This window comes from Culex pipiens, chromosome 3 (assembly GCF_016801865.2).
Source record: "Culex pipiens pallens isolate TS chromosome 3, TS_CPP_V2, whole genome shotgun sequence".
NCBI lineage: Eukaryota > Metazoa > Arthropoda > Insecta > Diptera > Culicidae > Culex > Culex pipiens.
Genome location: NC_068939.1, coordinates 179,398,341 through 179,425,822, shown reverse-complemented (window position 1 = coordinate 179,425,822; position 27,482 = coordinate 179,398,341). Strand labels below are relative to the sequence as shown.

Here is a 27,482-nt window from a genome sequence, read left to right as displayed (position 1 = left end):
ATTAAAAAGTATGAAAATAAACAAAATGATTTTTTCGAAAAATATAAAAGTTATCAACCGACAATCAGTTCACCTACCCTTACACCTGAAACTGACGTCGATTCAAGCTCCAACGCAACCAGCTGACAGCTGACTTGACCGTCAAAATCAACGCATCAGTCGTCCGCATGAATGAATCGCGTTTGTTTGTTTACGGTCGTGCGATTAACGGTGAACGCCGGCAGCAGTAGCAGCAGAACCATGTCCGGTAAATCGAAAGGTTCGTCGTCCAAGGGAAGTAGCAAAACAGCAAAGGACAAGGGAGCGGCGGCGACGACAGCGGCCGTTGTGCAGGGACCGGTTTTCGTTGAACCCAAGTCTGGAAACGTACTCATCAAGATACTGGCCAAGCCGGGCTCCAAATTCAACGGAATTACCGGCATCGAGGACGAAGGCGTTGGAGTTCAAATTGGTGAGCGGGGTGGTTTGTGATATTCGAAATTTAGAAACAAAAAGTATCACAAAATGCGTTATACATCATCAAAGTTATGCCGACGTTATGCCATTCTCAGCATTTTTTTTTTTGCAAATTTAATTTTTGTAAGATTTGGTTGAAACTGTGTGAACCTTTTCTATGACCATAGAAGATGTCTAGAGTTTTTTTTCCCTATAATCCTTTATATCCTATCTTTTGTGTTTCATATGTTTATAGGTACCGTCATCAGGGGTGTATGACCCAATCTCACCCCCCAGGCCCAATGTCACCCCTGATGACGGTACTTTAAAAAACTAGATATTTTGCATCATTAGTTCGCCCATACAAGTCCCCACACAATTTTGGCCATTTTGGCAGCTGTCCATTTAAAAAGGCTATAAAAATATTCTAAAACCTGTATCATGAGGACAGATTTTCTGATCAATGTGATGTCTTCGATAATTTGTACGTGGTGATTAATGCACTCGATGGTATCGCAGTCCAGACACGATTATCCAAAATTTTAATAGGGTCCTAAAGCCCTATGTAAATTTTAAATGTACAACGGTAAAAAACACGATTAAACGATCACTTTTTTCCATTTTAATGCGAAAAAATAAAATAAGTTTTAGGAGCCAATTATCCGAAGGTGTTTGAATGGGACTTGGGACATTCTTTTCGTATTTTTAAAATTTTCTTGCTTTTAAAATAAAATTCGATTTCTGCGACGTCATTTTAGTCAAATTTGAATGGTTGATTGCCCTAATACTTACCAAATGCATTTTCTCAAGATTTAATCACCTCCATTTTGGCCACTATCTTGGATTTAAAATTCTATATTACTTAAGTATAGTTTTTTTTTCAAGACTATTAAAATTTGGTTCAAATTTGGTCCAAACAAATTCAAATTTGGTCGCAGAACTCAAATTTTATGTTAAAGTAAAGAAAAAAAAAAGTGTTTTTTTTGTGGTTAGATTATCCGAAGACCCATGCTTTCACACCTTATGTCAAAGTCCATCGGAGTAAGCGGGATACACTCAATGTTTACATTTGTTTATAGGACCTTATCAAAAAAAAGTCAAGAAATGGAAAAGAAATCAAACATTAAAAAAATTAAATTCTAAAAATAAAAAAATATAAGATTTAAAATAAAAAGAAAAATGAAATTTCTTAATTTCTAATTTTTTTTAGTATCCATAAATTTGTGTTTCAAAACATTTAAATTTTTTGAAGTTTTTATGTTGCTACATTTTTTTTATAAAAAAAAACATTTCAACATTTAAATGAAAAAGGTTTTTTATAATGCATTTTACACCAGTTCAGTTTTTTTACAATAAAAAAAAAAAGGTTGAGACAAAGAAATTACCTCAAATGTTTTTTTTGCGGTTATGTACATTGAAAATTTACTAAAATTTAAAAGTTTTTTGAATAAACCCAACATGCTTAAAAGAACATAAGCTCTGAAAAATATTTGCAACGGCCTACAATTCAGAAAACTTGAGAAAAAATACACTGTTGATTTTTTTTTATATTTATATTTTTTAAATGTTTGAAATTTTTGATAGGGTTGTCTTCAATCTTTTGGACGCGTTTGAAAGGCCTTTAAAATTCCCTTTGAGAATATATAACATAAAGAGTTTTCTTTCAAAACCCACCCTTTTACAATCTTCCGAAGTTTAGACAAAATCGACTTTTTACCGTAACTTTCAAAGTACTGTATGATCATAATTTTCAAAGGGAAACATTCTTCTGAAAGGCTTTCGCTATTTTAAAAAAAAATTGATTTATCCTTTTTTCATTGGACTTTTATAAATTATTTAAAAAAAATCAACTAAAAACGACAAAAATCGCTTGAAAGCCATAAGTTTTAATTTTAATTTAGCTTTACTTTTGGGGTAATTTCAATGAAAACTGGGAAACTTATATTATGGGTTTTAAAACTTTTAAGTGGTGGTCAAATATTGGCATAAATGTTTTTAAATGTATTACAATGAATACTTTTGGGAAAGTTGCAATAGAATCCCAATGAAATATGTCGATTAAGCTCTCAAAATGTCGGAAAATAAGCTCTCTTTAACCTACCTTATATTTATTTTTAAACACTCTGAAAAACACCGTGAGCGTTAACATTTTTGAAAATACTACTCTAAAAAACAAATTTATTATGTACTACAATTTGTTGGAAATTTAATTAATTAAATTAACTCGTCAGGGTTAACTCGAATGGTTTTGCGGTCTTCGACAAAGTAGTTTGTTTGTTGAGTTGCTTTGGAGGATTTGAACGGTGCGCGTCGCGGTCATCACGCAGGATTTTCGATGCCGTTTCCGTCTTTGTTTTCCCCCCGATTGTGTGTGTATTTCGACCCGGGTGATTTCGCGATTGTTTGACAGTTGCTTTGGAGAATTTGAACGGTGCGCGTCGCGGTCATCACGCAGGATTTTCGTTGCCGTTTCCGATTGTGTGTGTTTTTCGGTCCGGGCGGTTTCGCGTTTTCGCATTTTATTTGGTTTTATCTTTCCACAGCCGGCTGGCTAAGATTGAATCATTTATGCTAAACTCAACACCAAATAACCGGGAATAATCTCATCCGCATCCTCCGACTGTTTGCCTTGAGAATGCATAATACATCACACCATTAAACAAAATTTATTGATTATTGGGTCGCATCATCATCCTCTATGATGAATCCTGGCCATTACCCTTACCCACTAACAAAATCCCAAGTAGAAGTAGTTTTCCGGCACACGTGGGGGTGTGGATATCGTATAGAACCCACCCTTGGTAGCAACCTGTGCTAACTAACATTCCCGTCCCAATCCCCCGAGATCTACAAACTGACATGGCGGGCGCCGTTGGTGGCCAATGACTGTTACCTATTTGCTTCAGATCTAGTTTTAATGATCTTGATGTTTTATCTTTTCAACGCATTCATACATGCTGTTGATAAGGGAAAAACCATTAGATCGTTCAAGCGTATGGTCGGTTGTATTAATAGGATATTACGGTCCTGTTCAGCAACGGAGAAGGACAACCATGGGTGGTCTCTCATGCTCATGCTCATGCTCGACAAAGTTGTTTGTTTGTTGTTTGTCATAAAAATTTCTATAATAATCGCACACTTGAGATTTGATCCGATAGATTTAACGCCACCTTATTATGGTGGAATTTTGAAATTGTTGCATTACTCATATTTTTTATCGAAATTTCACATACAAACTTCAACGATCGAACAAAATGTGCCATTCTTTTTTTTTACCAAAAAAAAATCGAGCCAGGATTTCTAAAAAAATATTTTTTTCTTGTCACCATAATGGACAGTTTCAAAAACTAGCAGGAGGATTGTAGCGACGAATCAGTGACGCAAAATGGCTTCTTTGGTCATAAGGAAGCCCGCAAGAAAAAAAAAAAAAAAAAACTAATAAAACAACTTATGGACTTCGCAAAACAAACCAACTGTTTGTTTGCATGCTATTGTTTGCAGAAACGTCAGCCTGCATACATTTGGCTTTATTTGCGAGTTGTCACGAAAAAATGCGAGTTTGTTTGTCATAGTCTAATACCTCCTTAAAACATTAAGATTTTTGTAAAGGTAGGTGATGAATTAGCAATCCTACAGTTAAGATTCTGTTCATCGTTTTTTCGACGATCACGGCTAAGAGTCAAACATAAAGAATGAAAAAATAACGGCGTCCATTTTTAATGGCTCCAATTTCACCTTAACCCTTTCAGGCGTGACTCTGAAAAAAAAATTGGTTAATGAAGGGAAAATTATTCGACCATACGAAAATTATAGGCTAATTATGGAAAATTTTATTTTTGGGTCATATATGGCCCATCAGGCCTGAAAAGGTTAAAAGAGGTATCTGAACAAGATTTTTTTGTATCGAAAAAACAAATCTAAAAGTACTTACATTTCCCCCCTCTTTCCACCCCAGCTGCTCCCCCCATCGACGGCGAGGCCAACACCGAGCTGGTCAAGTACCTGGCCAAGCTGCTCGATCTGCGCAAGAGCGACGTCAGCCTGGACCGAGGCTCCAAGTCGCGCCAGAAGACGATCGTGCTGGAGAAGGGGTGCCGCACGCCGGACCAGGTGCTGGAGGTATTTCGAAGAGAAGCGACGCAAAACACGTAAGATTTGGTTATTTTTTTCTCACAAACACTTTTGTAGGTTTATATATTGTTTCTTCTAATTACGTGACCCAGTGGGGTGTATTTTCATAATTCTCTTCTAATTGGATATTAAAATAAAATGTGAATATCTTTATCAGTGTGGATGTCTGTGACCAGAACGCCTATTAAAATGTGTGTTTTGTTGTGATAACGAAAAAAAAGAAGTCCCTTTTCCTAGCTTTGCCCCCGGTTTAAATAGTCGGTTATTTATGGTTTGTGTTTGTAATACATAGTTAACAACATTTTTTTTTACGATAAACAAAATATATAATACAAATAGACGCCGAATCGTTTAAGAAAAGGTTAGTTTAAAAAATCATCTATCATTTCATATCTAAACGCGTTTTGCTTTGCACCTACAATTCGCAAACTGTTTCATCACTCGTCACAATCGTCAGTTTGATTTTCCTGGCCATTTTCTAGTTCTAAAAAAGAAACAGGTTGTTCCGTTCCCGCGGTTCCAGTGTAAGCGTGCAAAGGAATGTCAAAAGAGAAGAGTGGAGAAAGAACTTTAGATTAGATTTGTCCGGAACACTTTTTTCATGGTTCACCAAACAACATTTCCGAACCTGGCGGTATCCGGCCGGTGCCAAACTGGAAGTAGTTGGCCGACTGGAATACATTTTGCTGCGGTGCCGACTGCTGCAACTGCTGCTGATCCTGAGCCGACGAGTCGATCTGCAGCGTCAGATTGTACGGATCGTTGATGTAGTCATTGTAGATGTCGGCGCCCTCGGCCGGGTTCGCGTTCGGTTGGACAAAGATCGGGGCGAAACTTTGCGCGATTCCGATGGGGACGTTGTGGAGCGACGGGTACTGGTTCCCGCCAACGAGGTGACTCAGCGGAACTTGGGGGTCGGTTTCTGTCGGCTGGACTTGCTCCGACGGCGGCGGCGACGGTGTCACCGGCAGTTCGATAATGTTGGAGTAGCGGTTGGTGTTGGTGGGACTGTTTTCCAGCGAAAGGGCCTGCTGCGGGGTTACGGGTTGAACGACCGGACTCACGGGTAACGAAGCGAGTTCCGCTTGCGGAATCAGCACGGGAGCGACCTGCGGCAGTTCCACCGGAGGTGGATTTATTAGATTGGTATTGTCGATGAGCAGGTTGGACGTTCCCGTTGGCAGCCGAATAGTAGGCTCGGATGTTCCTTGCGGGGGCTGCAGGATAATACTTGGCTGGATGTTGACGGCCGGGGCAGGTTCTACTGGCGGTTGTGGTGACGGAACGGGTGCAACTTTGGGTGTTTGAACTGAAAATAAGTTTTTTGTTATCTTCATGTTTTAATTTCATTTGACAAATATCTTACCATCACTCTTAAACAGTTCGTCCTTCAGGTTTGGAAGGAAGCCGGAAATTCGCTGCCATGTGACATCCCAGAGGGTCGAGTGGGTCACTCCGTCACTGTTGTGGAACACGCAAACCTTGAAGGAAAAACAAATCTCTGTTACTAAACTCCATTGGACTTGAGGCCGGCTACGAAATTATGGAAAAGTAAGACAAGTTCCAGACATCGTTTCTTGCTAAATTCAAAATTAAAAATCTGCAATGCTATAAGAATTTACTAATTAAAAAGTTGTTACATTCAAGAATTCAAAAATTAAAAAAGTTAGAAAATTCAAAAACTAAAAAAACTAAATCAGAAATTTGTAAATCTTTGAATTCATAAATTCCTCAAATTCTTGGATTCTAGAATTTCAAAATTCTTAGATTCTAAAAAACTAAAATTAAAAATTCTTTGCTTCTAAACTTTTAAAATTCTTAGAATCACAAATTCTAAAATCCTAAGATCTTATAATTCTAAAATTCATAAATTTAAAAGTTCACAAAATAAAACATTGAAGAATTTTAAAATTCTATGATTTCTAAAAAAAATTAGAAATTCCAATATTCTTAAAATTAAAATTTTAAAATTCAAAAAAAAAATTCTAAGATTTCTGAAATTCTAAAATTTGTGGATTATAAAATTCTTTAATACTTAAATTTTCTAAGATTCTAAAAATTTGAAATTCTTAGATTCTAAAATTCTCAAATTCTTAAATCCAAAAAATTCTAAGATTTGAAAATTCGAAAATTTAGAAGCTCACACAATATTTTTTTTAATTCTAAGATTTCTGTAATTTTAAAATACTTGAATTCTAAAATTTTAAAACTATTTGATTTTAAAATTTACGAGATTCTCAAAGTATAAAATATTTAGATCCTAAGATTTGGATAATTCTAAAATTCAAATATTTTAAAATTCGCAAAATTTTATCTTCAAAAATTTAAAAACTCAGATTTCTAAAAATCATGGATTCTAAACATTTAACATAAAAAATTTCTAAAATTTGCAAAAAAATCAAAATTTTAAGATTCTTACTATTCTTAAATTTATGGTTAAATTGTTGGATGCAAAAAATCTAGTTAGAAAGTTAGAAATTCAAAAACCATAAAAAATCAAATTCTTAAATTTAACGAAATGAGACATTTTTAAACCTTTGAATTAATAAATTCCTCTCTTAAATTCTATTTTTTATTCGTTTTAAAATTTACAAGTTCCAAAATGCTAAAATTGTTGGAATCTAGAATTCTAACTTTCTTATGTTCTTAGATTGTAATATAAAAAATAAAAAATAATTTGTTTCTAAACTCTTAAAAATCTCAGGTCCAAAAATTTAATAATTAAAAAATAAAATCACCAAACTCTAAAATCCAAAAAATATTTTAAAATTCTTTAATTCTAAACTTTAAAAGTTCATAAACAAACAAATTAAGAATTTTAAAATTCTTAGATTTCTAAAATTTAAGTACTCTTAAATGCTTAGATATTATTTTTTTAACATTTTTAAATTCTTAGATTCTTAAATACTAAAATTTAAAAATTCTTAGTTTCAAATTTTTTTAAATTATTAGATTCAGAAATCCTAAAATTTTAAAATTCTTAAATTCTCAAATTCAAAAATCCTTTAATTTTATCATTCTAAAATTCGAAAATTTAAAAGTTTCCAAAATAAAAAAACATGAGATTTTGAAATTCTTAGATTTTTCAAGTGTATGGATTATGAAATTCTTAAATACTATTTTTTTTTAATTCTCAAATTTTCAAATTCTAGGATTAATGAAAATCTAAAATTTTTGGATTCTCAAATTCTTAGATTTTTAAATACTAAAATTACAAAATTCTTAGATTATAAAATTTAAAAATTCTTTGATTCTAATATCCTAAAATTTTAAAATTCTGGAGATTCACAAATTCTTAAATCCAAAGATTTTATGATTCTAAAATTCAAGTATTTAAATTTTCGCAAAATTGAATATTCAAAATTTAAATAATTTTTTTTAATTCTTGGATTCTAAAACATAAAATTGAAAAAGTTAAAAATTAAAAAAAAAATCAAGATTCTAAAATTACAAAATTCTAAGATACTAAAATTTGAAAAATCCAAAAATTTAATCTAAAAATAAGTGAAAATATAAAAAAAATAATAAGATTTCTAAAATTCTAAAAATGTCAAATTCAAATTTCCTAAAATTGTGAATTTTAAAATTCTAGAACTCTAGAATCATTAAAAGTCAAAAATTCTAAAAATCAAAAATATTTTTATATTCTTCTCGAAATATTTAGTTTTGAAATTAAACAATGATATCGTATCTCTTCCTAATTCTCTGTCAATTCCAAAATTCCCTGACTTTTCCCACCAAAGTGACACACGAAACTCTACTCACCGAATGCATCACCAGCAGCATGTTCTTCAGGCTCTCGAGCACCGCCTCGTACAGCATGTCCGAGCCGATCTTCATGAAGCGCTCAAAGTAGTCCAGTATCTCGAGCCACAGCTCGTTGAAGCCGGCGAGGCCAATCAGCGGGTTCAGGTGGTGCAGAAACACCTTGGACATGATGGTGGCGGTGCGCATGCGGGACTCCTCCAGCAGGCCAAAGTCGGCCGGTTTGGCGGGCTTTTCCGTCAGCAGCTCCGAGAGTAGGGGGAAAAGGACCTGCAAGGTGGACGGTTTGTAGTGGAATCTTTTTTTTTTGGAATGATGTTTAGATTACCTGCTTGAAGCAACCGGCCCATTCCAGTCCGGTTAGGGTTTGCAGGTCCTGCACTAGAAGCGCACGCTGAAGACAGGTGATAGCGCTGGTTCGAACCTGGAAGGAAGTTGAATGGGTTTAGATGTTTAATTTGAACAGTAGCAACGGATTTGTACCTGCCGTCGCTGATCGGTGGCCAACCGTGCGATGCCTTGGAGCAGTGGGCACCAGCCCTGCGACCACAGAGCGGAACATTGAGGCAGCGCGCCACCCTCCTCGGCCCACCAGCGGAAGATTTGGGCGGTGCGGGTGTGTAGCGTGTGCATCAGGTCCAGCAGTTGGATCGAGATGGATTGGTACGCCTCGGGCAGTTCTTCCGAGTCGCTGTCACTGCTGGCGTCGTTTTTGCGATTCCGGTTGCGGGAAGTTTTGCCACTTCGTTGCCTTCGGCGGTTCTCTTTGCCGTCATTCATGGAGGCTTCCACGAAGGTTCGGATGCAGCGAACGCAGCTTTCAAAGTTGTACGGGGTGATGTGGGCCACGTTGCGCACGATAAACGCAAGGCTTTCCCAGCACTTGACCAGGGCGAAGGGCGAGTGCTCGAGCAGCTTGCACCGGTACTGGATGGAATGCTTCGGCGAGCTCGACCGGGACGAGACGATGTCGGCGTCCTTGTTCACCAGGATCCAGTTATCGCCGGTGGGACTGATAAGGGGCGTGCAGGAGTTTGAAGAGTGTGCACTCTTGATCGCGCTCAGTTCCGAGTCTGAGATGTAGCCACGATCCGGCAGGCCGGAGTCCTCTTCACTGCTGAGTGCTCCGTCGGATTTCGTCCCGGACACGACCGGGGTCTCTTCGTACTCGGGTGGCAGCGCACCAGCTCCGACGCACTCCAAGATGGTGAACACAATGATCCAATCGGACTCGGAGTGAATGTTCTGGGCGCTAGTCTTGAGCAGTTCGTACATTCCAATCGAAATGGGTTTGGAAATGGCCAGAATCACTGCCGGCTTCAGCATCAACAGCATGCGCAAACTCTGCAGGATTGTCGAGCAAATCTCCTCGTTGCGCATCAAATAAATCGCGAGCTTCAACAGGGCAACCGTAGACCGCTGTAGCAGATAGCTGTAATCGCACGAAGAAGATCCACTTAACAACAGGTAGAGCTGATCCTGGCAAGGCTTCCAAATGGGAAGCAACCGATCGCGATTCTGAATCAGAACTTTCACCAACAGCTCAAGCAAAAACACAACCGTGTTCTCCGCGTACGGCAACCCAACCGACTTGTGACTCTCCGGAGGTTTGATCATCCCCAGCAAACAATTCACCAGCTCGACCAGCGACTCAAACTGCAAAAACTTAGACTCGTTCACGATCTGCTCGATCTGACACTCCTTGATGCACCGCTTCGACTGCTTGATAATCTCCTGCTCCTCGTACGACGGCTGCCGCTGACTGTCATTGCTCAAGTACGAGTACAACGAGCTCAACAACCCAGCATCCGTCTTCGGAACCAGATTCTGCTCACGCAACAGCGTCACCTTCCCGCCCGGCTCGCAAAAATCTTCCGCCTCCATCAGCGCCTTCGGCAGCAACTTCAATCTAAACAACTGCAACACCACATCCGTAATGTGCTTCCACCCCTCCCGCATACAATCCCCATGGTCATGAATCAACGCAAACACCGTCTTCATCGCCAGCTGGGCCTTGGCGTTCTGCCCAAACAGCACGCTAGCCGTGATCTCGTGCACATCGCTCGGCGGATTCAACAAACTCGTAAACTTGCACAGCGTCAACACCAGCGCGTCAAAGTCCCCGTGCAGACTGTAGTGCGACGCGATCACCGCCGACTTCATAAAACCCCCCGTAGCCTTCTGGTACAGCGGCGAGTTCTCCGGACTACGATCAAAGATAAAGCTCAACGCGGCCAGCGTCGACCCCTGAATAATCCGGAACAACTCCCGATCGTGGTTCGGCCCAAACACGTGATGAAACAGACCGTCCTTGGTCGCGCCGCGTCGCAGCAGCATCTTCCACAAGTAATTCTCCCGCACCAGTCCCGTCTGCTCGGCCGGCATCACAATTTCCTCGTTCTTGATCGCGTTGTACACGTTCGTGAGCATCTCCTGGTCAAAGTCCGAGTTGCCGTTCAGGCCGCGCAGGTTCTTCAGAAAGTCGTCCACCGTCATCGGGACGTTCAGCCGCTTCGCGTTGTAGTTGTGCTGGTCCATGTTCAGCATGATGATGGCGTACGCGAGCCGGAACGCGGCGTCCGTGTTGGCGAACGGTTCGTTGTTGCACGTCTGGAAAAGGAGGAAAAAAGAATGATTTTTTTTTCGATATTAAAAGAAGTTTAAGCAAATGAATGATTCCTGTGAGTCGTATACTGCTGTTCTACAAATGATTGTTTATTTTTTTTACTCTCTACAACCCAACCCCGCCTCTAGACGGGCTTCGATCTAAAATGTTGCCAAAAATCATCTTTTCAACCAATTTTTGATTTTTGATGAGGAGAATTGGAAAGAAAAACTCTTAAAATTTCCAGAAAATTTTAGGGTTGGAAGTGCGACTTGTTTTGTGTGAAAAAGGGACTGTAAAACATGAATGGTATAATAGGTCAAATACAAACAAACATAAACTAAACAAGATAAATGCAAATCAAAATAAAGAAAATAAAACAAGAAAAGTAATGTTTTTTTGTAAATCTAAAGTTGCTCAAAATGACCCCAAAAAAATGGAAAATTGAAACATTCTTGAAAATCGAAGTCGGCTGGGGAGGCTCGTACGCACTTTGGTGCCGGCCGGAACAAGGCAAAACAATTCCAAGCTCTTAGTGAACTGATGATGATGTACATCTACAACGGATAGCATTGTGCCTGTACTGTTAGAATACAGTACTTGTTCGGTAACTGGGTTGAGAACGTAGCCCAGACACCGAATGCTGTTCGTTAAGTGGGCTGCACGAAAAATAAGGAGGGGACAACCGATGCATACTGAGCAGTTCTCTCAGATTTCGGTCATTTGATTTTTTTTTGTATTTTTTAATCCGACTGAAACTTTTTTGTTGCCTTCGGTATGCCCAAAGAAGCCATTTTGCATCATTAGTTTGTCCATATAATTTTCCATACAAAATTGGCAGCTTTGAAGAAATTTTTTGATCGACTTGGTGTCTTCGGCAAAGTTGTAGGTATGGATATGGACTACACTGAAAAAAAAATGATACAAGGTAAAAAAATTTTGGTGATTTTTTATTTAACTTTTTGTCACTAAAACTTGATCTGCAAAAAAACACTATTTTTTTTTTTTTTATTTTAGGTTGTGCAAAAAATCTTTGAGCGAGTTATGAATTTTTGAATCAATACAGATTTTTTCAAAAAATCGAATAATTGGTCGCAAAAATTTTTGAACTTCATTTTTCGATGTAAAATCAAATTTGCAATCAAAAAGTACTTTAGTGAAATTTTGATAAAGTGCACCGTTTTCAAGCTAAAACCATTTTTAGGTGACTTTTTTGGAAATAGTCGAAGTTTTTCATTTTTTTTAAATTGGTGCACATGTTTGCCCATCTTTGAAAAAAATATTTTTTGAAAAGCTGAGAAAATTCTCTATATTTTGCATTTTTGAACTTTGTTGATACGACCCTTAGTTGCTGAGATATTGCCATGCAAAGGTTTAAAAACAGGAAAATTAATGTTTTCTAAGTCCCACCCAAACAACACACTATTTTCTAATGTCGACATCTCAGCAACTAATGGTTCGATTTTCAATGTTAAAATATGAAACATTCGTGAAATTTTCCGATATTTTCAAAATTTTTAAACCAAGACTAACATTTTAAAAGGGCGTAATCTTGAATGTTTGGCCCTTTTGAAATGTTAGTCTTGGTTCAAAAAATTTGAAAATATTTTTTTCGAAGAGATCGGAAAATTTCACGAATGTTTCATATTTTAACATTGAAAATCGGACCGTTAGTTGCTGAGATATCGACATTATAAAATGGCGTGTTGTTTGGGTGGGACTTAGAAAACATTAATTTTCCGGTTTTAAACCTTTGCATGGCAATATCTCAGCAACTAAGGGTCGTATCAACAAAGACCAAATAAGCAAAATATAGAGAATTTTCTCAGCTTTTTAAAAATATTTTTTTCAAAGGTGGGCAAACATGCACACTAATTTTAAAAAATGAAAAACTGCGACTATTTTCAAAAAAGTCACCTAAAAATGGCTATAACTTGAAAACGGTGCACTTTATCAAAATTTCACTAAAGTACTTTTTAAAAGGCGGAGCTTTTAATGAAACAATCTTTATTGAAAGAGGTTTGAGAATGGAATGAAAATTATTTCTGGTGACACCTTGCCGGTGTCCTATGATCGTTGTTATGCAGTTTGTTAGCGGTTGCCACCAAGCTGCTCGCGGTTGCCACCTAACACCCCCGCTCAATCGCGGAGTCCGAGCTTGGTCCAGAGCGCTTCGAACTGTCCGCGTGCTCGTCGGCACATGGATCGCCTTCTTGATTGGCTGCCGGTCCACGTTGTACTCGCTTGACTCCAACTCACTGTTGATGCCGTTCTTCGCTTCAAAACTTCAATCGTCGACGCCAGGTTCTTCACGACTGCCTCAGTGTTCCGTGCGTAGACAATCAAGACGTCCTCGTTGGAATCTGTAATACGTCCACCAACAGTATTTCTGCCAAACTGTGTACAATGGTCAGGGAACTTACCCGGGGTTCTGCGCTCCCGTTCGCTGCGCCTCGTGAACCCTTCTGCTGGGCAGTGGTCACGTTCTGGTTGCGAAGGGAGCGCGCCGGAATGTTCCTCCTCGCCCTCGTCATCCGTCAGCTCAGTAACGACCGGCTGTCGTCCAGACGAATCCTCCACGGCCTCGTCCTGGTCTTCCGTCTGCTCTGCAACGACGTGTTGTGGCTCTGTTGGACCAGCGATGAGCTCCACGACACTCTCGCCATCTGGAACAGCAGCAACAGGCTCCTCCTCTACCAGTTCAACCACAGCAGGTTTCTCGTCTCGGATCATCCGCACCACAGGCCGGTTAGGTGCCCCCGCTGTTTTCGGTTGATCTTGTCGGCGCTCGTCAAACACCATGTCGCGTTTCCCGTACGACTTCCTAAACGCGGTTCTCGTCTGCTTCGCTGCCAGACTCACCCCGCACGCGCATCGCCTTGGCCAGTTCTTGATCTTGGGAAAGCTCTCCACCATCTCGTCCCTCCAGAGGTTTCTCATGTTCGCCTCCTCAAGGTGGCCAAACCGACGATGCCACAACTCGTAATCGTCGTTCTTGGATGCCATCGCAGTAGCACGTGTGCCACCAGGTCCGTCGTTCCGATAAACATCCAGCGCGTACAAATGGCCAGATCGCCGACCGCGGCACACCACGCGTCCGCCTTTTTCGATGGAAACGACGCCTCCGGCGATCTTCACTTCCATACCGATGTCCTCGAACCGCCGCACCGAGAACAGATTGCACTGCAACTCCGGCACGTACAGCACGTCGTTGACTACTGCATTTAGCCACTTTCCGTTCCGCAGTATCTTCACCCGCACGGTACCGGCCGACTCTGCAACCAGCGATTGGCCAGATTTGGCCACAGCAATCCGCACGTTCCGATCCAATGGTCGCAGCTCCGCAGAGAGCGACTTGTCTCGCACCATGTGAGCCGTTGCTCCGGAATCCAGGTACCACTCAATTCGTCCGTTCATCGCAGCAGGCGACGTCGAAAAAACACAAGCGTTGTCCGTAGCAACACCAAACGCGATCTCGTTTTCGGTCGTCGCGTTGGCTCCGCTTCTCGGGTTTCGCGCAAACCTGCCGGACTTGAATTCTGGCTCCCTTTCGTCCGATCGTCCATCGGGGCAGTCTGCTCGCTTGTGACCGGGCCGGCCGCAGCCGAAACACCTGATTTCCCGTCTTTTTCCCACGAACACAGACTCACCCAATCCTCCATCTTCTGGATCCTGCGGGGCAGCTTGCGCGTTCCGCTTGACCTGCTCGTCCAGGACCCTTTTCTTGACGTACTCGATCGTCAAGTCCTTTGGCTCGATCGTCTCGACCGCCGTGATCAGCGCATCGAACGATCTCGGTAGAGCCAACAGCAGCTGGCAGACGATATCCTCCTTCTCGAGCTTGACCCGGCCGCCTTCAACTCGCGTAGCAGCTTCTCAAACTGGAGCAGGAAAGCCGGAACATCGCCGCCCTCCACCAGCCGTAACTCCTGGAACTGCTTCTTCAAGAAGAGCTTTCCAGCGATTCCGACACGTTCGAACACGTCGCGACCAATTATTCGATTTTTTGAAAAAATCAGTATTGATTCAAAAATCATAACTCGCTCAAAGATTTTTTGCACAACCTGGAAATTTCTGAAAAGTTGGCATTTGATGTCCTCTAAAACATATCAAAAAATAAAAAAAATAAAAAAAGTGTTTTTTTTTGCAAATCAAGTTTTAGTGACAAAAAGTTAACTAAAAAATCACCAAATTTTTTTTACCGTGTATCATTTTTTTTCAGTGTAGTCCATATTCATACCTACAACTTTGCCGAAGACACCAAATCGATCCAAAAAAAATCCTTCAAAAGATACAGATTTTTGAATTTTTATACATCATTTTTGTATGGCCAGCTGCCAAATTTGTATGGAAAATTATATGGACATTCTAATAATGCAAAATGGCTTCTTTGGGCATACCGAAGACACCAAAAAAGATTCAGCCGGATTAAAAAATACAAAAATTAAAATTTAAGAAAAAAGACCGATTTCGTACAGAATTGCTCTACTATCTTCTTGGTGAAATATAAAAATAAAAGCTACTCAAATTTATTTACAATGATTACTTTTCATATTTCTTTAATTGTGGCTTGAAATTACATAAAAGTTTGAAATAAGTTTTTTTTTTAATTTATTGAACATGATTTTTGCATCCAATAACCCGGCGGTGATTTCGGTTTGTTTTGGTTTTTTGACGTTTGTCTGCCTTTTAACTGGGCTACGGCCCAGTTATCGAGCGCCCAGTTAAAAAGCAGCCCAGTTAAACAAATACTGTAGAGCAATTCTCTACCGAAACCGGAAATGGATTTTATTTGTATTTTTTTATTTGGCTCAAACTTTGTGAGGGCCTTCCCTATGACAAAAGAAGCTATTTTTTGTCATTGGTTCCCCCTTACAAGTCTCCGTACAATTTTGGCAGCTGTCCATACAAAAATGGTACGTAAATATTCGAATATCTGTAACTTTTGAATGAATTTTCTGATCAACACCAAGTCTTCGGCAAAGTTGTAGGTATTGTTGAGGACTATTGAAAAAAAAGGTACAGTCATCCCACATATTCGGAACACCCACAAATTCGGAACACTTTTATGATAATCTGTCAATAGCATGCCAAAAGTAGCTTTTCTGTCGACCTTACTATTTTTAGAACCTTCATTTGGACATTATCTTGCTATTTCACTAGTAAAAGTAGTACTTTTTGAACAAAAAACTTCATTCCAAGACTATTTTGTCCAGAGCAGCAAAACATGTTTCATAATTGTGGGATGTTATTGTGCCTCCCACAATTGTGGAACACCTGAATTTAACTGATATTTTCACAAAAAAAGTTATCAAACCATGTATAAAACATCACAAAGCTTGAGTTTCATTGGTTTCAGTGTGTGAAATCATTATTTGGTAATAAATATGTACTCCTGGAGAGATCCAAAGTTTGTTTACACTCGTAAGAAAAAAGTGTTCCGAATTTGTGGATTTCAAGGGTCAAAGTAATTCATCAAAAACTTCATAAAAAAGTTAAAAGTTGCACATGTTCGATACAGCATTCGAAAGATCGCAAGAAAAGCTTTCAAATGAAGGTAAAAGCGAATCATTAAGTTCAATTATCGTTTTGCTGTGATTTTTTGAACACTGGCCGATCTGGAAACCGTTCCGAATATGTGGGATGACTGTACACGGAAAAAAATAGCCGATTTAATTTTTTTTCACAAAACCTCAATTTTCCAAAATACGTATTTTTGATTTTCTAGATTTTTTGATATGTTTTAGGGGACAAAAACCAGCAACTTTTGAGCCATAGAGAAAAATGGTCAAAAAATCTGCCGCCGAGTTATGAATTTTTGAAAAAAAGTGATTTTTGGGAAAAATCGAAATTTAATGCAAAAACAAATTTGACGTAATTTTTTAATGTAAAATTGAATTTGCAATCGAAAAGTACTTAACAGATTTTTTGATAAAAGGCTCTGTTTTCAAGATATAGCCACCAAAAATTTGATTTTAGCGAAATATTTGCAGTTTTTCGATTTTTAAAAATTGTGACCATGAGTGACCATTTCTGAAAATATTTTTTTTAAAGTTCAGAAAATTAGCTATAAAATTGTCTAAGAGACATTGAAGATTGGACATCTGGTTGCTGAGATACAGCGGCTTAAGCAAAAAGAAACGCGAAAATTTAAGTTTAAGTCTCACTTAAACAGCCCACCATTTTCTAATGTCGATATCTCAGCAACTAATGGTCCGATTTACAATGTTAAAACATGAAACATTCGTGCAATTTTCCGATCTTTTCGAAAATAATATTAAAAAATGAATAAGTCAAGACTAACATTTCAAAAGGGCCAAACATTGAATATTACGCCCATTTTGCTTTTCTATTAAAAATTGAAAAATGATACTCAACATTCAAATGCGTTTTTCTCAAAAGGCACGGTTTGTACATGACGTTTTTTGAAATGTTGGCGTCGAAATGTCAAAATCGCGCAGCGATTACCAACATTACAAAAAAAAAAGTGTGGCCGTCATGCCATGTAATGTTGCGCGATTTTGACATTTCGGGCGTGCACCATTCGTAACGCCATCTTCGCTTAAAAATCTGGATACTGAGTTGAGGTTTGCTGAGGATACGGAAAAGTTGGATTATGTAACTGCTTGCAAAAAAGCGATCGTTTCACGTTTGCAGAGCGAGTCGAAAAAAGTCAACAAACCTTGAAATTTTGTTTTTGTCACAAAAAAAAAATCAAAATAGATAAACTTAAACCGTTTTTTGTATAGCCTTCGACCCACTCCCCTAAAACAGTTGCGTTATATAATAAAAGAACGCTCCCTTTGCCGTTTCAAGCTAAATGAGGTATTAGACTATGACAAGCAAACTAGCAAACTTGCAATTTTCCAGGCTGTCGTTTCTGTAAACAAATGCAGGCATACTGCCAAACTGTCAAAAAGTGCGAGTTTGTTTGTAATAGTCTTATATGTACCCCCTTAAGTACGCATCATATTTTTTATTCTAAAATCCATTATTTAAACAAATGTAAAATTCTCAAATTCTTATACAGTCGACTCTCTGGCTGTCGATCTTCTCGATATCAATATTGCTCCATCTATCGATGAATTCTTCAGTCCCTTCAATCTGCATACTTCAATTATCTTCATTCCTCGATATTTTCCCTTGCTTGAAGGATCTCTTCCTCGACGGTCCCTTGGATTCTGTTTGCTTTAAAAATCTCTTCCGGTTGTCAATAATTTCATAGCTTGCATAGACATTTTTCATGGCGAAACGAAGCCTTGAAGGGTGTTTGACATTAGTTTGTTTTTGTTTGATGGACGTTGCCATGATTGTCTCCCATAGCTGGGTATCAAGAAAAAAATATTTTCAATCGAGTCTTCATTTTGCATCGTTCTGTAAACTGATGATTCTCTTCCTCGACGGTTCCTTGGATATTGACAACCAGAGAGTCGACTGTAGTTTTAAATTTTTATTTTCTCGCATTTTTTTTTTAAATTTATAAATTCCACAATATTAGATTACAGCAAATCAGTTCACTTGAAGCATTTTTTTTTGAGTCATATTTTAGGTTAGAGACCCAATTTTCAGAAAAAAAAATTTTTTTTTCGTGATTCGATTATACAGATATTAAGGCCAGGACTTTAAATAATCAATTACGGACTGCATTTAAGTTGCTCAATTGAAATCCAAACAATAAAAAAAATATTTCAGTTTCTTTTATTTAAAAAAAAAATTGTTTGTGATTTTAGAATACACTCAACCCCCGGAGGTTGGTTACTTTTTCGTTTGACATTTTTTGGTTTGTACCCCGCCGGTTGGTCAAAGTCAAACTAAAAAGTGAAGAGCTGTCACTTTTTACACGGCGCTCACGCACACTATCAAAACAAACGTTTGATAGTGTGTGTGAACTCTGCGTAAAAGGGGTGTCAAACTAAAACGTGACCTCGTTTGTTTGATAACAGTTGGTGTCAAACCATCGGGGTATGAGTGTAAGCAAATCAAGTATAGAAAAACGTGAATAAATGAAATTTTGACAAGCAAAATCGAGTCTGGATTGTATTACTTTTTTTACAGAAATCAAGCAAAAATTAACTTACATGCCAGTGGTCAGCAAAGTGCTCCATCACGAGAAAGATCAGCGGAGCTTCCCCGGGCAGTCGGAACGTCTCCAAGTACAACCGCAGCGCCTGATCGATCGTCAGTCCGGCAAAGTCAAACGACTTGACAAACACTTCCAGAATTTTGCTCTCGACGTTCTTCTTCTTGCTGATGTACTCGCCGATCATCTTTTTGTCCAGGCCGGAGTTTTCCCGTAGAAAGTGCGCCACCTCGAGCGGGTCCAGCACCGGGCTGAGGATGCCGTTTTCCTGGAGGAATTGAATGCCTTTTTCCGGGCGTTGGTTGAACAGGTCCGAGCCTTGTGTGAGGAGGCGTTTCTTCTTCTTGATGGCGGCCAGCTCTTCGTGGGATAGGGAAGTTCCGTCGGCGGCACCTTCCTGGCTGACCAGATGCCGCAGTCGGTCCTCGTTCTGACTAGACTTTAGGTATTTGTTGATGTTTTCGACGACTACGTCACCGTCTTGGTCTCCGGGTGGACTGCCGACGATGGTTTGATCGAGGGAAATGTTTGGATCGAGGATGATTTTGTCGACGCTGGAGTTGTTGCGCGAGTGTCGCATGTAGGTCGTTTTCTCGCCGTTCTTCGCCTGGATGCAGTTTCGTTCGATGGATGCGATGATCGTCAGCAGTGAGTCCATGGACAGGGTGTGTACGCTGTAGATCGAATGCGTTGCCGAGAGTGTGTTCTTGGACATGAGCTTGGTGAGGTCTTCGAACAGGTTCGTGCAGTAGAGGTCGCAGTCGTAGTTGATGTAGAGTTCAGCGGCAAAGCCGGGAATGCGCCACAGTTGTAGGAGGTTGTCGAGGGCGAGTTCGCGCGCTTCGTACAGGATACGGGGATTCTCGTTGACGATCAGGTCGGTCAACTTGGTGAGATAATACTCGAGCTGAAACTTGAGCTGCGAGCGGAGCGATTCAAACATCAAGAAGCATAACTGCAAGTCGGCAGCGAAGATCGAGATGCGCTCGGTGGCTAGCAGGGCGAATAGGTTCTTGCACAGATCGTCCTTGACGATGGCCAGCAACGAGTCGTACTTGCCGATGCTGTCTGCACCGACCTCGAAGGTGACCGTCAGCAGGGTCAGCCCCATGTGAATCATGACGTCGGTGTTTTGCTTATCGTGTGGATTGCACAGAGATATCAGGAAGCGGAACAGTTCGCGGATGCACGGCAGCCCGTACGGTAAATGGGGAACCGGACCCGGCGTTTCATCCTCCTGCAGGTGAGTGAATCGAACGCCAACTGCGTTCACAAATGATTCCATCGGTGCTTCTTCCAGAAGTTCCGTAACCTGAGGTACTTCCTGAAGGGACTCTGGCTGCGCCTGTTGATGATCTGCCTCTTCTGGGATGGGGTCTGTTTTGGGTTCTTGACTGCTTTTCGGAGTCTGCGAGATGATACCTTGCATGTCTACAATCGGACCTGCCGGAGTCGCAGGAGTAGTGGAAAGGGGTGGTGGTTTCAATCCCTTCGGTGCATTGCTGACCACCGGCGTTGTTGGTTCCGTTTGCTCCAGCGAACCCTCTTCGCTGGCCACTATCTTGGGAGCAGTTACCGCGACTGGTTTAAGCTCGGCACGACTGCTCTTTCGCTTCTTGTTGGATTGATCCATCGAACTGGAACGCATCTTCAGCGATTTCAGATTAAAGTTACCTCCTTCCACAAACTGGGGAAGTCTCATGAACAACAGCAACACGATGTCTTTCAACGCATTTTCAGCCGTCTTACGAACCAGCTCGTTCAGCCGCGGTTCAAAGCACAACCGAAAACAGCTCAAAATAATGTCGCAAATGCTTTCGTTCGACAGCGCACTCCCCTCCGGACTCAACACCAGCGTCCGCAGCACCTGGACGATCTTCATCAGAACGACCCCATCCGAAGTCTGGTCGGTTCCAACGAACCGTGCATGCGTTACGGCATCCGCAATGCTCTCAACCGTGGCCGCCAGCGTCGAATGCGTCGGATCAATCAATCCATAAGACAAAAATTTGTTCACCGCTGATAAGGCCAGACTGGTCACCGGTCCCGTCGTGTCCTCCGACCGAATCACTTCCAGAAAGGGGTTCAGAAACAATCCAGGCTCGACCAGCCTCAGATCCTCAACCTGCAGCAGCTTTTCCTTCAGTTCGTGGAAGCTCTTTAGAAGCACGTCCTTTTCGTCATCCTGTAAACAAACCATATTGTAGCATTTTTCAAGCTCGTAAACATCAAGAACCGCTTCCAAACATCGAATTTCCAGCAAATCAACATAATTATGGTCCAACCAGCGGCCGTGGCCGCCAGCCCCCTTACCTGATAAGAGTTGGAACTCCACCGTGAGCCACGACGCATCGCCGTCGTCAGGGTGGACATCTCGCCCCGGACGACGAAGATTCCATTGCCCGGCGGGGACATTCTGAAGGGCCTGGTTCCGCCACGCGCTGCGAATTCCGATGGACGAAACAGACGACGACCCTCGAAACTATTTCACTTCTTCGCGTAAATTTTCACTCCGCCATATAAATACCTCCAACTCACAGAATCTAATGACGTTCACTATTTTTTTTTCACTCGCTGCGACTGGCGATGCCAGATCGCAGAAAAGTTTGACAGATGCACGGAAAACAAAACATGGTTATGTGGGTAGGACTGAACAAAATTGTATGAAAAGCGTGAAAACTAAGCTTGATAGAATTATGATTTTAACTTTACCGTGTGGCTTCTTGGGGTGATGGGTGAAAACGTAACGCGCAACAGTTTTGGATGATCTGCGACTGGGCAGGACACTTTTTGATGCATAAATATTTTGCACAAAGAATAATGTTTTTATATTCAATCAGGTCATCGACTTATTTCAGTAAACTTAGATATATCTTTCATCTATCCATTTCAAGTTATCAAACTCTAAGAAGAGAAGAGAACTAAAATGTTACATCATTTGTGTATGGCGCTTACACACAACGATAAAGGCTAACACCTAGGCCGAGCTCCCGTGGTCTAGTGGTACGGGTTTCGCTTTGTAAGCGGAAGGTCGATGACTTGAAACCCATCTGGCGAGGCAAAAGGGGTAGGTGGCGGTCGAGAGGGGATTTCGGCTGCTGCGGGAATTGATTTGTCAAGTCCCAAGCCTCCCCAGAACCCGTCCTTTCCAATCTCTCGGACGATCTGTTGGCGACTGAGTCTGAGCGTTGAAGAACTCTGCAACAATACATAGAGAAGAGTTTCAAATGCTACTTTCGACTCGGTCACATGCTCTCAGGCAAAATTCGAGCTGAAGATTGGGCTATATGATCGGTAACGATCACTAGATGGGTCAACAATAAAACGAGATTTCCCCTCAATCTCGCTCATCTCCACGTCCTCGGATCGGTCTCTCGTGCTCGTGTGGCATGGCATTGGGAGATTGGTTTGGGGAATGAGAGGGGGCAACTGCTCGAATAATTCGTCAAATTCTGTCTCGCTCAAACAATAGCGCTACGGAAGACGATCGTTCGGCAGGCTGTAAATAGCAGCAAAACAGAAAACCTGAGAACAGATCATACTACAATAGATACGCAAGTGTCGCAGTGGTCCGTGTCTGTTCACAGTAAAAAAAACACCTAGGCTAACACCATTTTGCTGAAATTACTGTAAATCATCTCCTAGATCATCTCTAAATGTGACAAATACGAGTTAATTGAGAATTCTATAGAATCTAAAAAACAAAATCGAATACTGACTTTTCAGTTGATATAACTTAACTAAATTCCAGCAAAAAAAATGCTTTTGAACACTTTTGTACATTAAGAGCCATCCTCGGGGCCATCCATAAACTACATGGACACTTTTTTGTTTGCAATTTTAGACCCCTACCCGTTGACAATTTACCATGCACGCAAGTACATATGTTATCCTTTTTTTCCTTAAAACATCAATGGAAAAAAGTAAACTGATTAAGACAGGGGGTCTTTCTTGGGGTTTTCCCCTGAAATCCAAGATTGACCCATAAATAGGCTTAACTTTAAATTTGAGTTCATTCTGACCCCGAGAACCCCCCCCCCCCTCTTTTTGCTTGAAGTTTGTATGGAGAAAAATCTCGAAAAGGGATGGAGAAAAGCAAATCTGGAGTTTTTTTTTTTAAATGGTTCAATTAACCAAATTTCCAGTTTTTGCTTTATGGGTATTTTTGAAACCGCCTTGAGAACTGAAAAATTTGGTTTATTGGACCATACAAAAAAAAAAAAAAATCTCCAGAACTGTTTTACTATTTTACCTGTTGAGGGCGCCATATTTATCCGATTCTTACAAGGATTCTTACCATTTCTCAGATGTAGAAGCTCATTAAATTTAGAACAACTTTCCCCAAGACCGGGCGTAATATTGAATATTTGGCCCATTTGAAATGTAAGTCTTGATTCAAAAATTTTGAAAATATTTTTTTCGAAAAGATCGGAAAATTTTACGAATGTTTCATACTTTAACATTGTAAATCGGACCATTAGTTGCTGAGATATCGACGTTAGAAAATGGTGGGTTGTTTGGGTGAGACTTGGAAAACATCAATTTTCATGTTTTTAAACATTTGCATGGCAATATCTCAGCAACTAAGGGTCGTATCAACAAAGTTCAAAAAGCAAAATATAGAGAATTTTCTCAGCTTTTTAAAAATGTGTGCTCTAATTTAAAAAAAATGAAAAAGTGCGACTATTTTCAAAAAAGTTACCAAAAACTGGCCTTAACTTGAAAACTTTATCAAAATTTCACTAGAGTACTTTTTGATTGCAAATTTGATTTTACATCGAAAAATGAAGTTGAAAAATTTTTGCGACCAATATTTCGATTTTTTGAAAAAAATCAGTATTGATTCAAAAATTCATAACTATGTCAGAGATTTTTTGCACAACCTGAAAATTTCTGAAAAGTTGGCATTTGATGTCCTCTAAAATATATCAAAAAATGAAAAAAAAAAATTAAAATAATGTTTTTTGCAAATCAAGTTTTAGTGACAAAAAAAATAAATAAAAAAAAAAATAAAATAAAATAAAAAATCACCAACATTTTTTTACCATGTTAATTTTTTTCAGTGTAGTCTATATCCATACCTACAACTTTTCCGAAGACACCAAATCGATCAAAAAATTTCTTCGAAAGCTGCCAAATTTGTATGGAAAATTATATGGACAAACTAATGATGCAAAATGGCTTCTTTGGGCATACCGAAGGCACCAAAAAAGTTTCAGTCGGATTAAAACATACAAAAATTAAAATTGTAAAAAAAATACCGATTTCGTAGAGAACTGATCAGCTGTAAGGGGCAACATGACACCCGCACTGCCAGGCAGGCAGGCAAGTGAGTACGTACTTGATTAAAACATAGGTAGCCCCTTAACCTATTAACGTATTTGCAAAAAATCCTGAAAAATATGGTGTCTTCGGCAAACCTTTGTTCAAACTAAATGAAGATCTTCGTTCCGAGAATTGGGTACTAAAGCCCTATGTTAATTTATCTGTACAACGGAGAAAAAACACGATTAAAAACCATTTCTGATCTTTGTTTTTTCATTTTAATGCAAACTTTTTTTTGTGACAAGACAACATTTTTTCGATGGATCAGCAATGGTCCCCTTGGAACGAGCTGTCAAGAAGGACCGCGAGGTTAATTATTCAAAATTGATTTAAAAATCCAGTTTAAACTCTTTGTGGTCGTACAAAGGGTCATTGTACTCAGAAAAATAAGCTTTATCGCTGTAAACAATAATATCAGAAATATAAGCTTCATTTTAGGACCCAATTGGTACGAATTGGATAATTATTGCAGTTTCCACAGGTAAAAACTGAAACAGTTGCTTTTCTCCATATATTTTGACGATTTTCCCATAAAAAACTTCAAGGGCTTAGAAGGAGCGGTTCTCGTGGTAAGAATGAGCTCAAATTTGGAATTTAGCCAATCTTTGATTTCAAAGGGTAGCCCCGAGGAAGCCCGGATGTGGACCACCCTAGTATGCAGTTTGCTTGTAATTATGAAGTATCACAATCCACAGCTTCCCTGCATTAGCTGATAAGAAGGAAACACTCATTTCAATTGCATCATTCTAGAATACTCTCGTCTACCACTAGAAACATGGAGTGTAAGTAGTTGAAACTAATGTATAAAATTGGGCTAAAATGCAACGAAATCCTCAACAGCCAACCGGCATCAGCGCTTCAGGTGTCTGCTTTGTCCGGACACGGCAGTATTTGACAACGAGACTAGCATCAATCTCCATTCCGATCATCCAAAGCAGCCTCTAATCTCGGACGAGCTCCTGCTGGCTCAGTTCGGTACAAAAGCCGATGAACCTGAACACAACGAGATCAACGTGTTCAACTGTCCGTACTGTGATCGTCAACGACTCAGCATCTCGACCTTGTACGATCATCTCACGCTGGAACATCTGGATGTTCCGTTTAGCGTTCGCTGTCCGGTTTGCGTCTGCTTTCGTGGCCATGTTTCGATCCCGAATGGCGTACATCTAACAAAACATCTTGCAGAGAAGCACTGTTCTACACTTGAGCAATACCAAGCCCACATTACGTTCTACAAAATGTACGGCGATGGAGAATGTGAATTGTTACGTTTTGTTGCTTCTACATTACCACCTACATATTGCGAGAACGGGGTTCCTAGAAAACAGTCTGCTGAAACGTAAGCATTGTGTGCACGTTTCACGAAAGCTTGCTAAATTAATTTGAACTTTCAGAAAACCTTCTCAGCGTATGTGCTCTATTTGCTTGGAACTGGTGGGCGAGCACAACTGTCGGGAGCTGACCTGCAGACACAAATTTCACGCGGGGTGCATCGATCCGTGGACGGCGCAAAACGCAACTTGCCCTGTGTGCAGAACCGCCGTAACGTAACGGAACGTGATAATCTACCGTCAGCTGGGGTGAATCGGGATTTTTTTGGTACAATATTTAGATTTTGGAATATATGTTTTTTTTTTTACCTGTGATTATGTAATTTGAAGTGTGTTCAAGGATTTTAGTTTTTTACATAACATGTTGAGAAATCTACAATTTCAATAAATTTTGAAATCTTAATTTATTGAAATTGTAGATTTCTCAACATGTTATGTAAAAAACTAAAATCCTTGAACACACTTCAAATTACATAATCACATCTTGCTTAATTTACAGCCAATACTAAACACTAGACTAAACATCTCGCTAAACATAATAAATTTCTGTTATAAATTCTATGGATGCTTGTTGGAAACTAGGTGCCTCCATGGATTCATTCTAAAGGAGGTATTAGACTACGGTAAACGAACAAACAAACTTCGCCAATATTTGTTTGCAGAAATTTCAGCTGTCATGATTACAAATTTCCCTGGAAACGGGAAATTTTAAATCAATTTCCCAGGAAATCCCGAGAATTTCCGGGAAATTTTTAAATTTATTGAAAATTGTTCTGATCTTGGTTCTGATTAATATTGGGAAAGAAAATGCATAGGACAGCGCCTTTGATGGATGAAATAAGTGTAAAGATCAATTCAAAGCTTGACTGCATGTAAAAAATCATACAACTTCAAGAAATTTTTTATATTTTTCTAAAATAAATTTAAAAATTATTTAAAAATTATTTCAGGTATTTTTCGATAAGAAGTATTGTTTTTATTAAAGTGTTTGGGCAGTGAGTAAAGTGAATTCGTACTCCACAAAAAAAAAACACATTTAAGCTTGCCTCTGTGACCAGTTTTAAAGAGTGTGGGTTGAAATTATGTTTTTTTAAACGAAAAATGATTCAGCTTTTGAACAAAATGGAAAAGCTTTTTAGTTTTTCCTTAAAAATCTAACTTCTTGTGTTTGGCTTGCTTAAAAAAACTAAATGTTTTCAAATATTTGGAGCAAATTTCAAAAATATTTTTCATTTTTTGGACATCTCTTGAACAATACAAAGGATTTTTTTAAACATGCTTTTTTATGGTTTTATTATGCCTTAAAATTTTCAGGTTTATGATTGACTTCGGTTGAATGTTTTTCACAGCACAAAAAATGATTTTTATTTTACGATAAATTAACATAATTTCACAATCTGACTTGATTTTTTCCTTTTTAGTCCTTTAATACTCATTGTTGTGCCATGGTGCAGTGCTCCATAATTCTTTCACTTCAAATTGTAATTTCTTGAATACTAGGTATTAAACGAAATGAAGTATTTCTTCTTGCACAAACCAATCTGAAATATTCAACGAGACGAACCCTATTTTTAAAAAAATATGTTTTTTTAAAATAAAATTATTCTTTAAAAAGGCTTACCTAGATAGTAACAGTTTATTTTCATTCAGCAAGATCTAATTCCAGTTGCTTCAGAAATTATAATTATTATCAGAAATTATTATTGATATCAACATTTCTGATCACCTGATTAATTAAACATTAAATTAAATTGAACAAAATCATGTTGAGTTTTATTCATTACTTCCGTTTGAATTTCGGGAATTTCAA

The 27,482-nt window shown here is 39.3% G+C and overlaps 3 protein-coding genes across 3 annotated transcripts; 2 read left to right on the top strand and 1 right to left on the bottom strand.

The window, feature by feature from the left end:
* Positions 1–141: 141 nt before the first annotated feature.
* LOC120427018 (UPF0235 protein C15orf40 homolog) lies at positions 142–4,978 on the top strand. The gene is made up of 2 exons (XM_039591841.2): positions 142–451; positions 4,391–4,978. The coding sequence occupies exons 1-2, from the start codon at positions 172–174 to the stop codon at positions 4,585–4,587; spliced, it is 477 nt and encodes a 158-aa protein (XP_039447775.1). The 5' UTR covers positions 142–171; the 3' UTR covers positions 4,588–4,978.
* LOC120427016 (Golgi-specific brefeldin A-resistance guanine nucleotide exchange factor 1) lies at positions 4,805–21,571 on the bottom strand. The gene is made up of 8 exons (XM_039591839.2): positions 21,330–21,571; positions 19,015–21,201; positions 8,815–10,941; positions 8,660–8,755; positions 8,332–8,601; positions 5,933–6,047; positions 5,195–5,875; positions 4,805–5,050 (listed from the first exon to the last, which is right to left on the bottom strand). The coding sequence occupies exons 1-8, from the start codon at positions 21,429–21,431 to the stop codon at positions 5,004–5,006; spliced, it is 5,625 nt and encodes a 1,874-aa protein (XP_039447773.1). The 5' UTR covers positions 21,432–21,571; the 3' UTR covers positions 4,805–5,003.
* Positions 21,572–24,586: 3,015 nt separating this feature from the next.
* LOC120427015 (uncharacterized) lies at positions 24,587–25,981 on the top strand. Its single transcript, XM_039591838.2, has 3 exons — positions 24,587–25,123; positions 25,182–25,680; positions 25,736–25,981. The coding sequence occupies exons 1-3, from the start codon at positions 25,117–25,119 to the stop codon at positions 25,890–25,892; spliced, it is 663 nt and encodes a 220-aa protein (XP_039447772.1). The 5' UTR covers positions 24,587–25,116; the 3' UTR covers positions 25,893–25,981.
* The last annotated feature ends 1,501 nt before the right edge of the window (positions 25,982–27,482 follow it).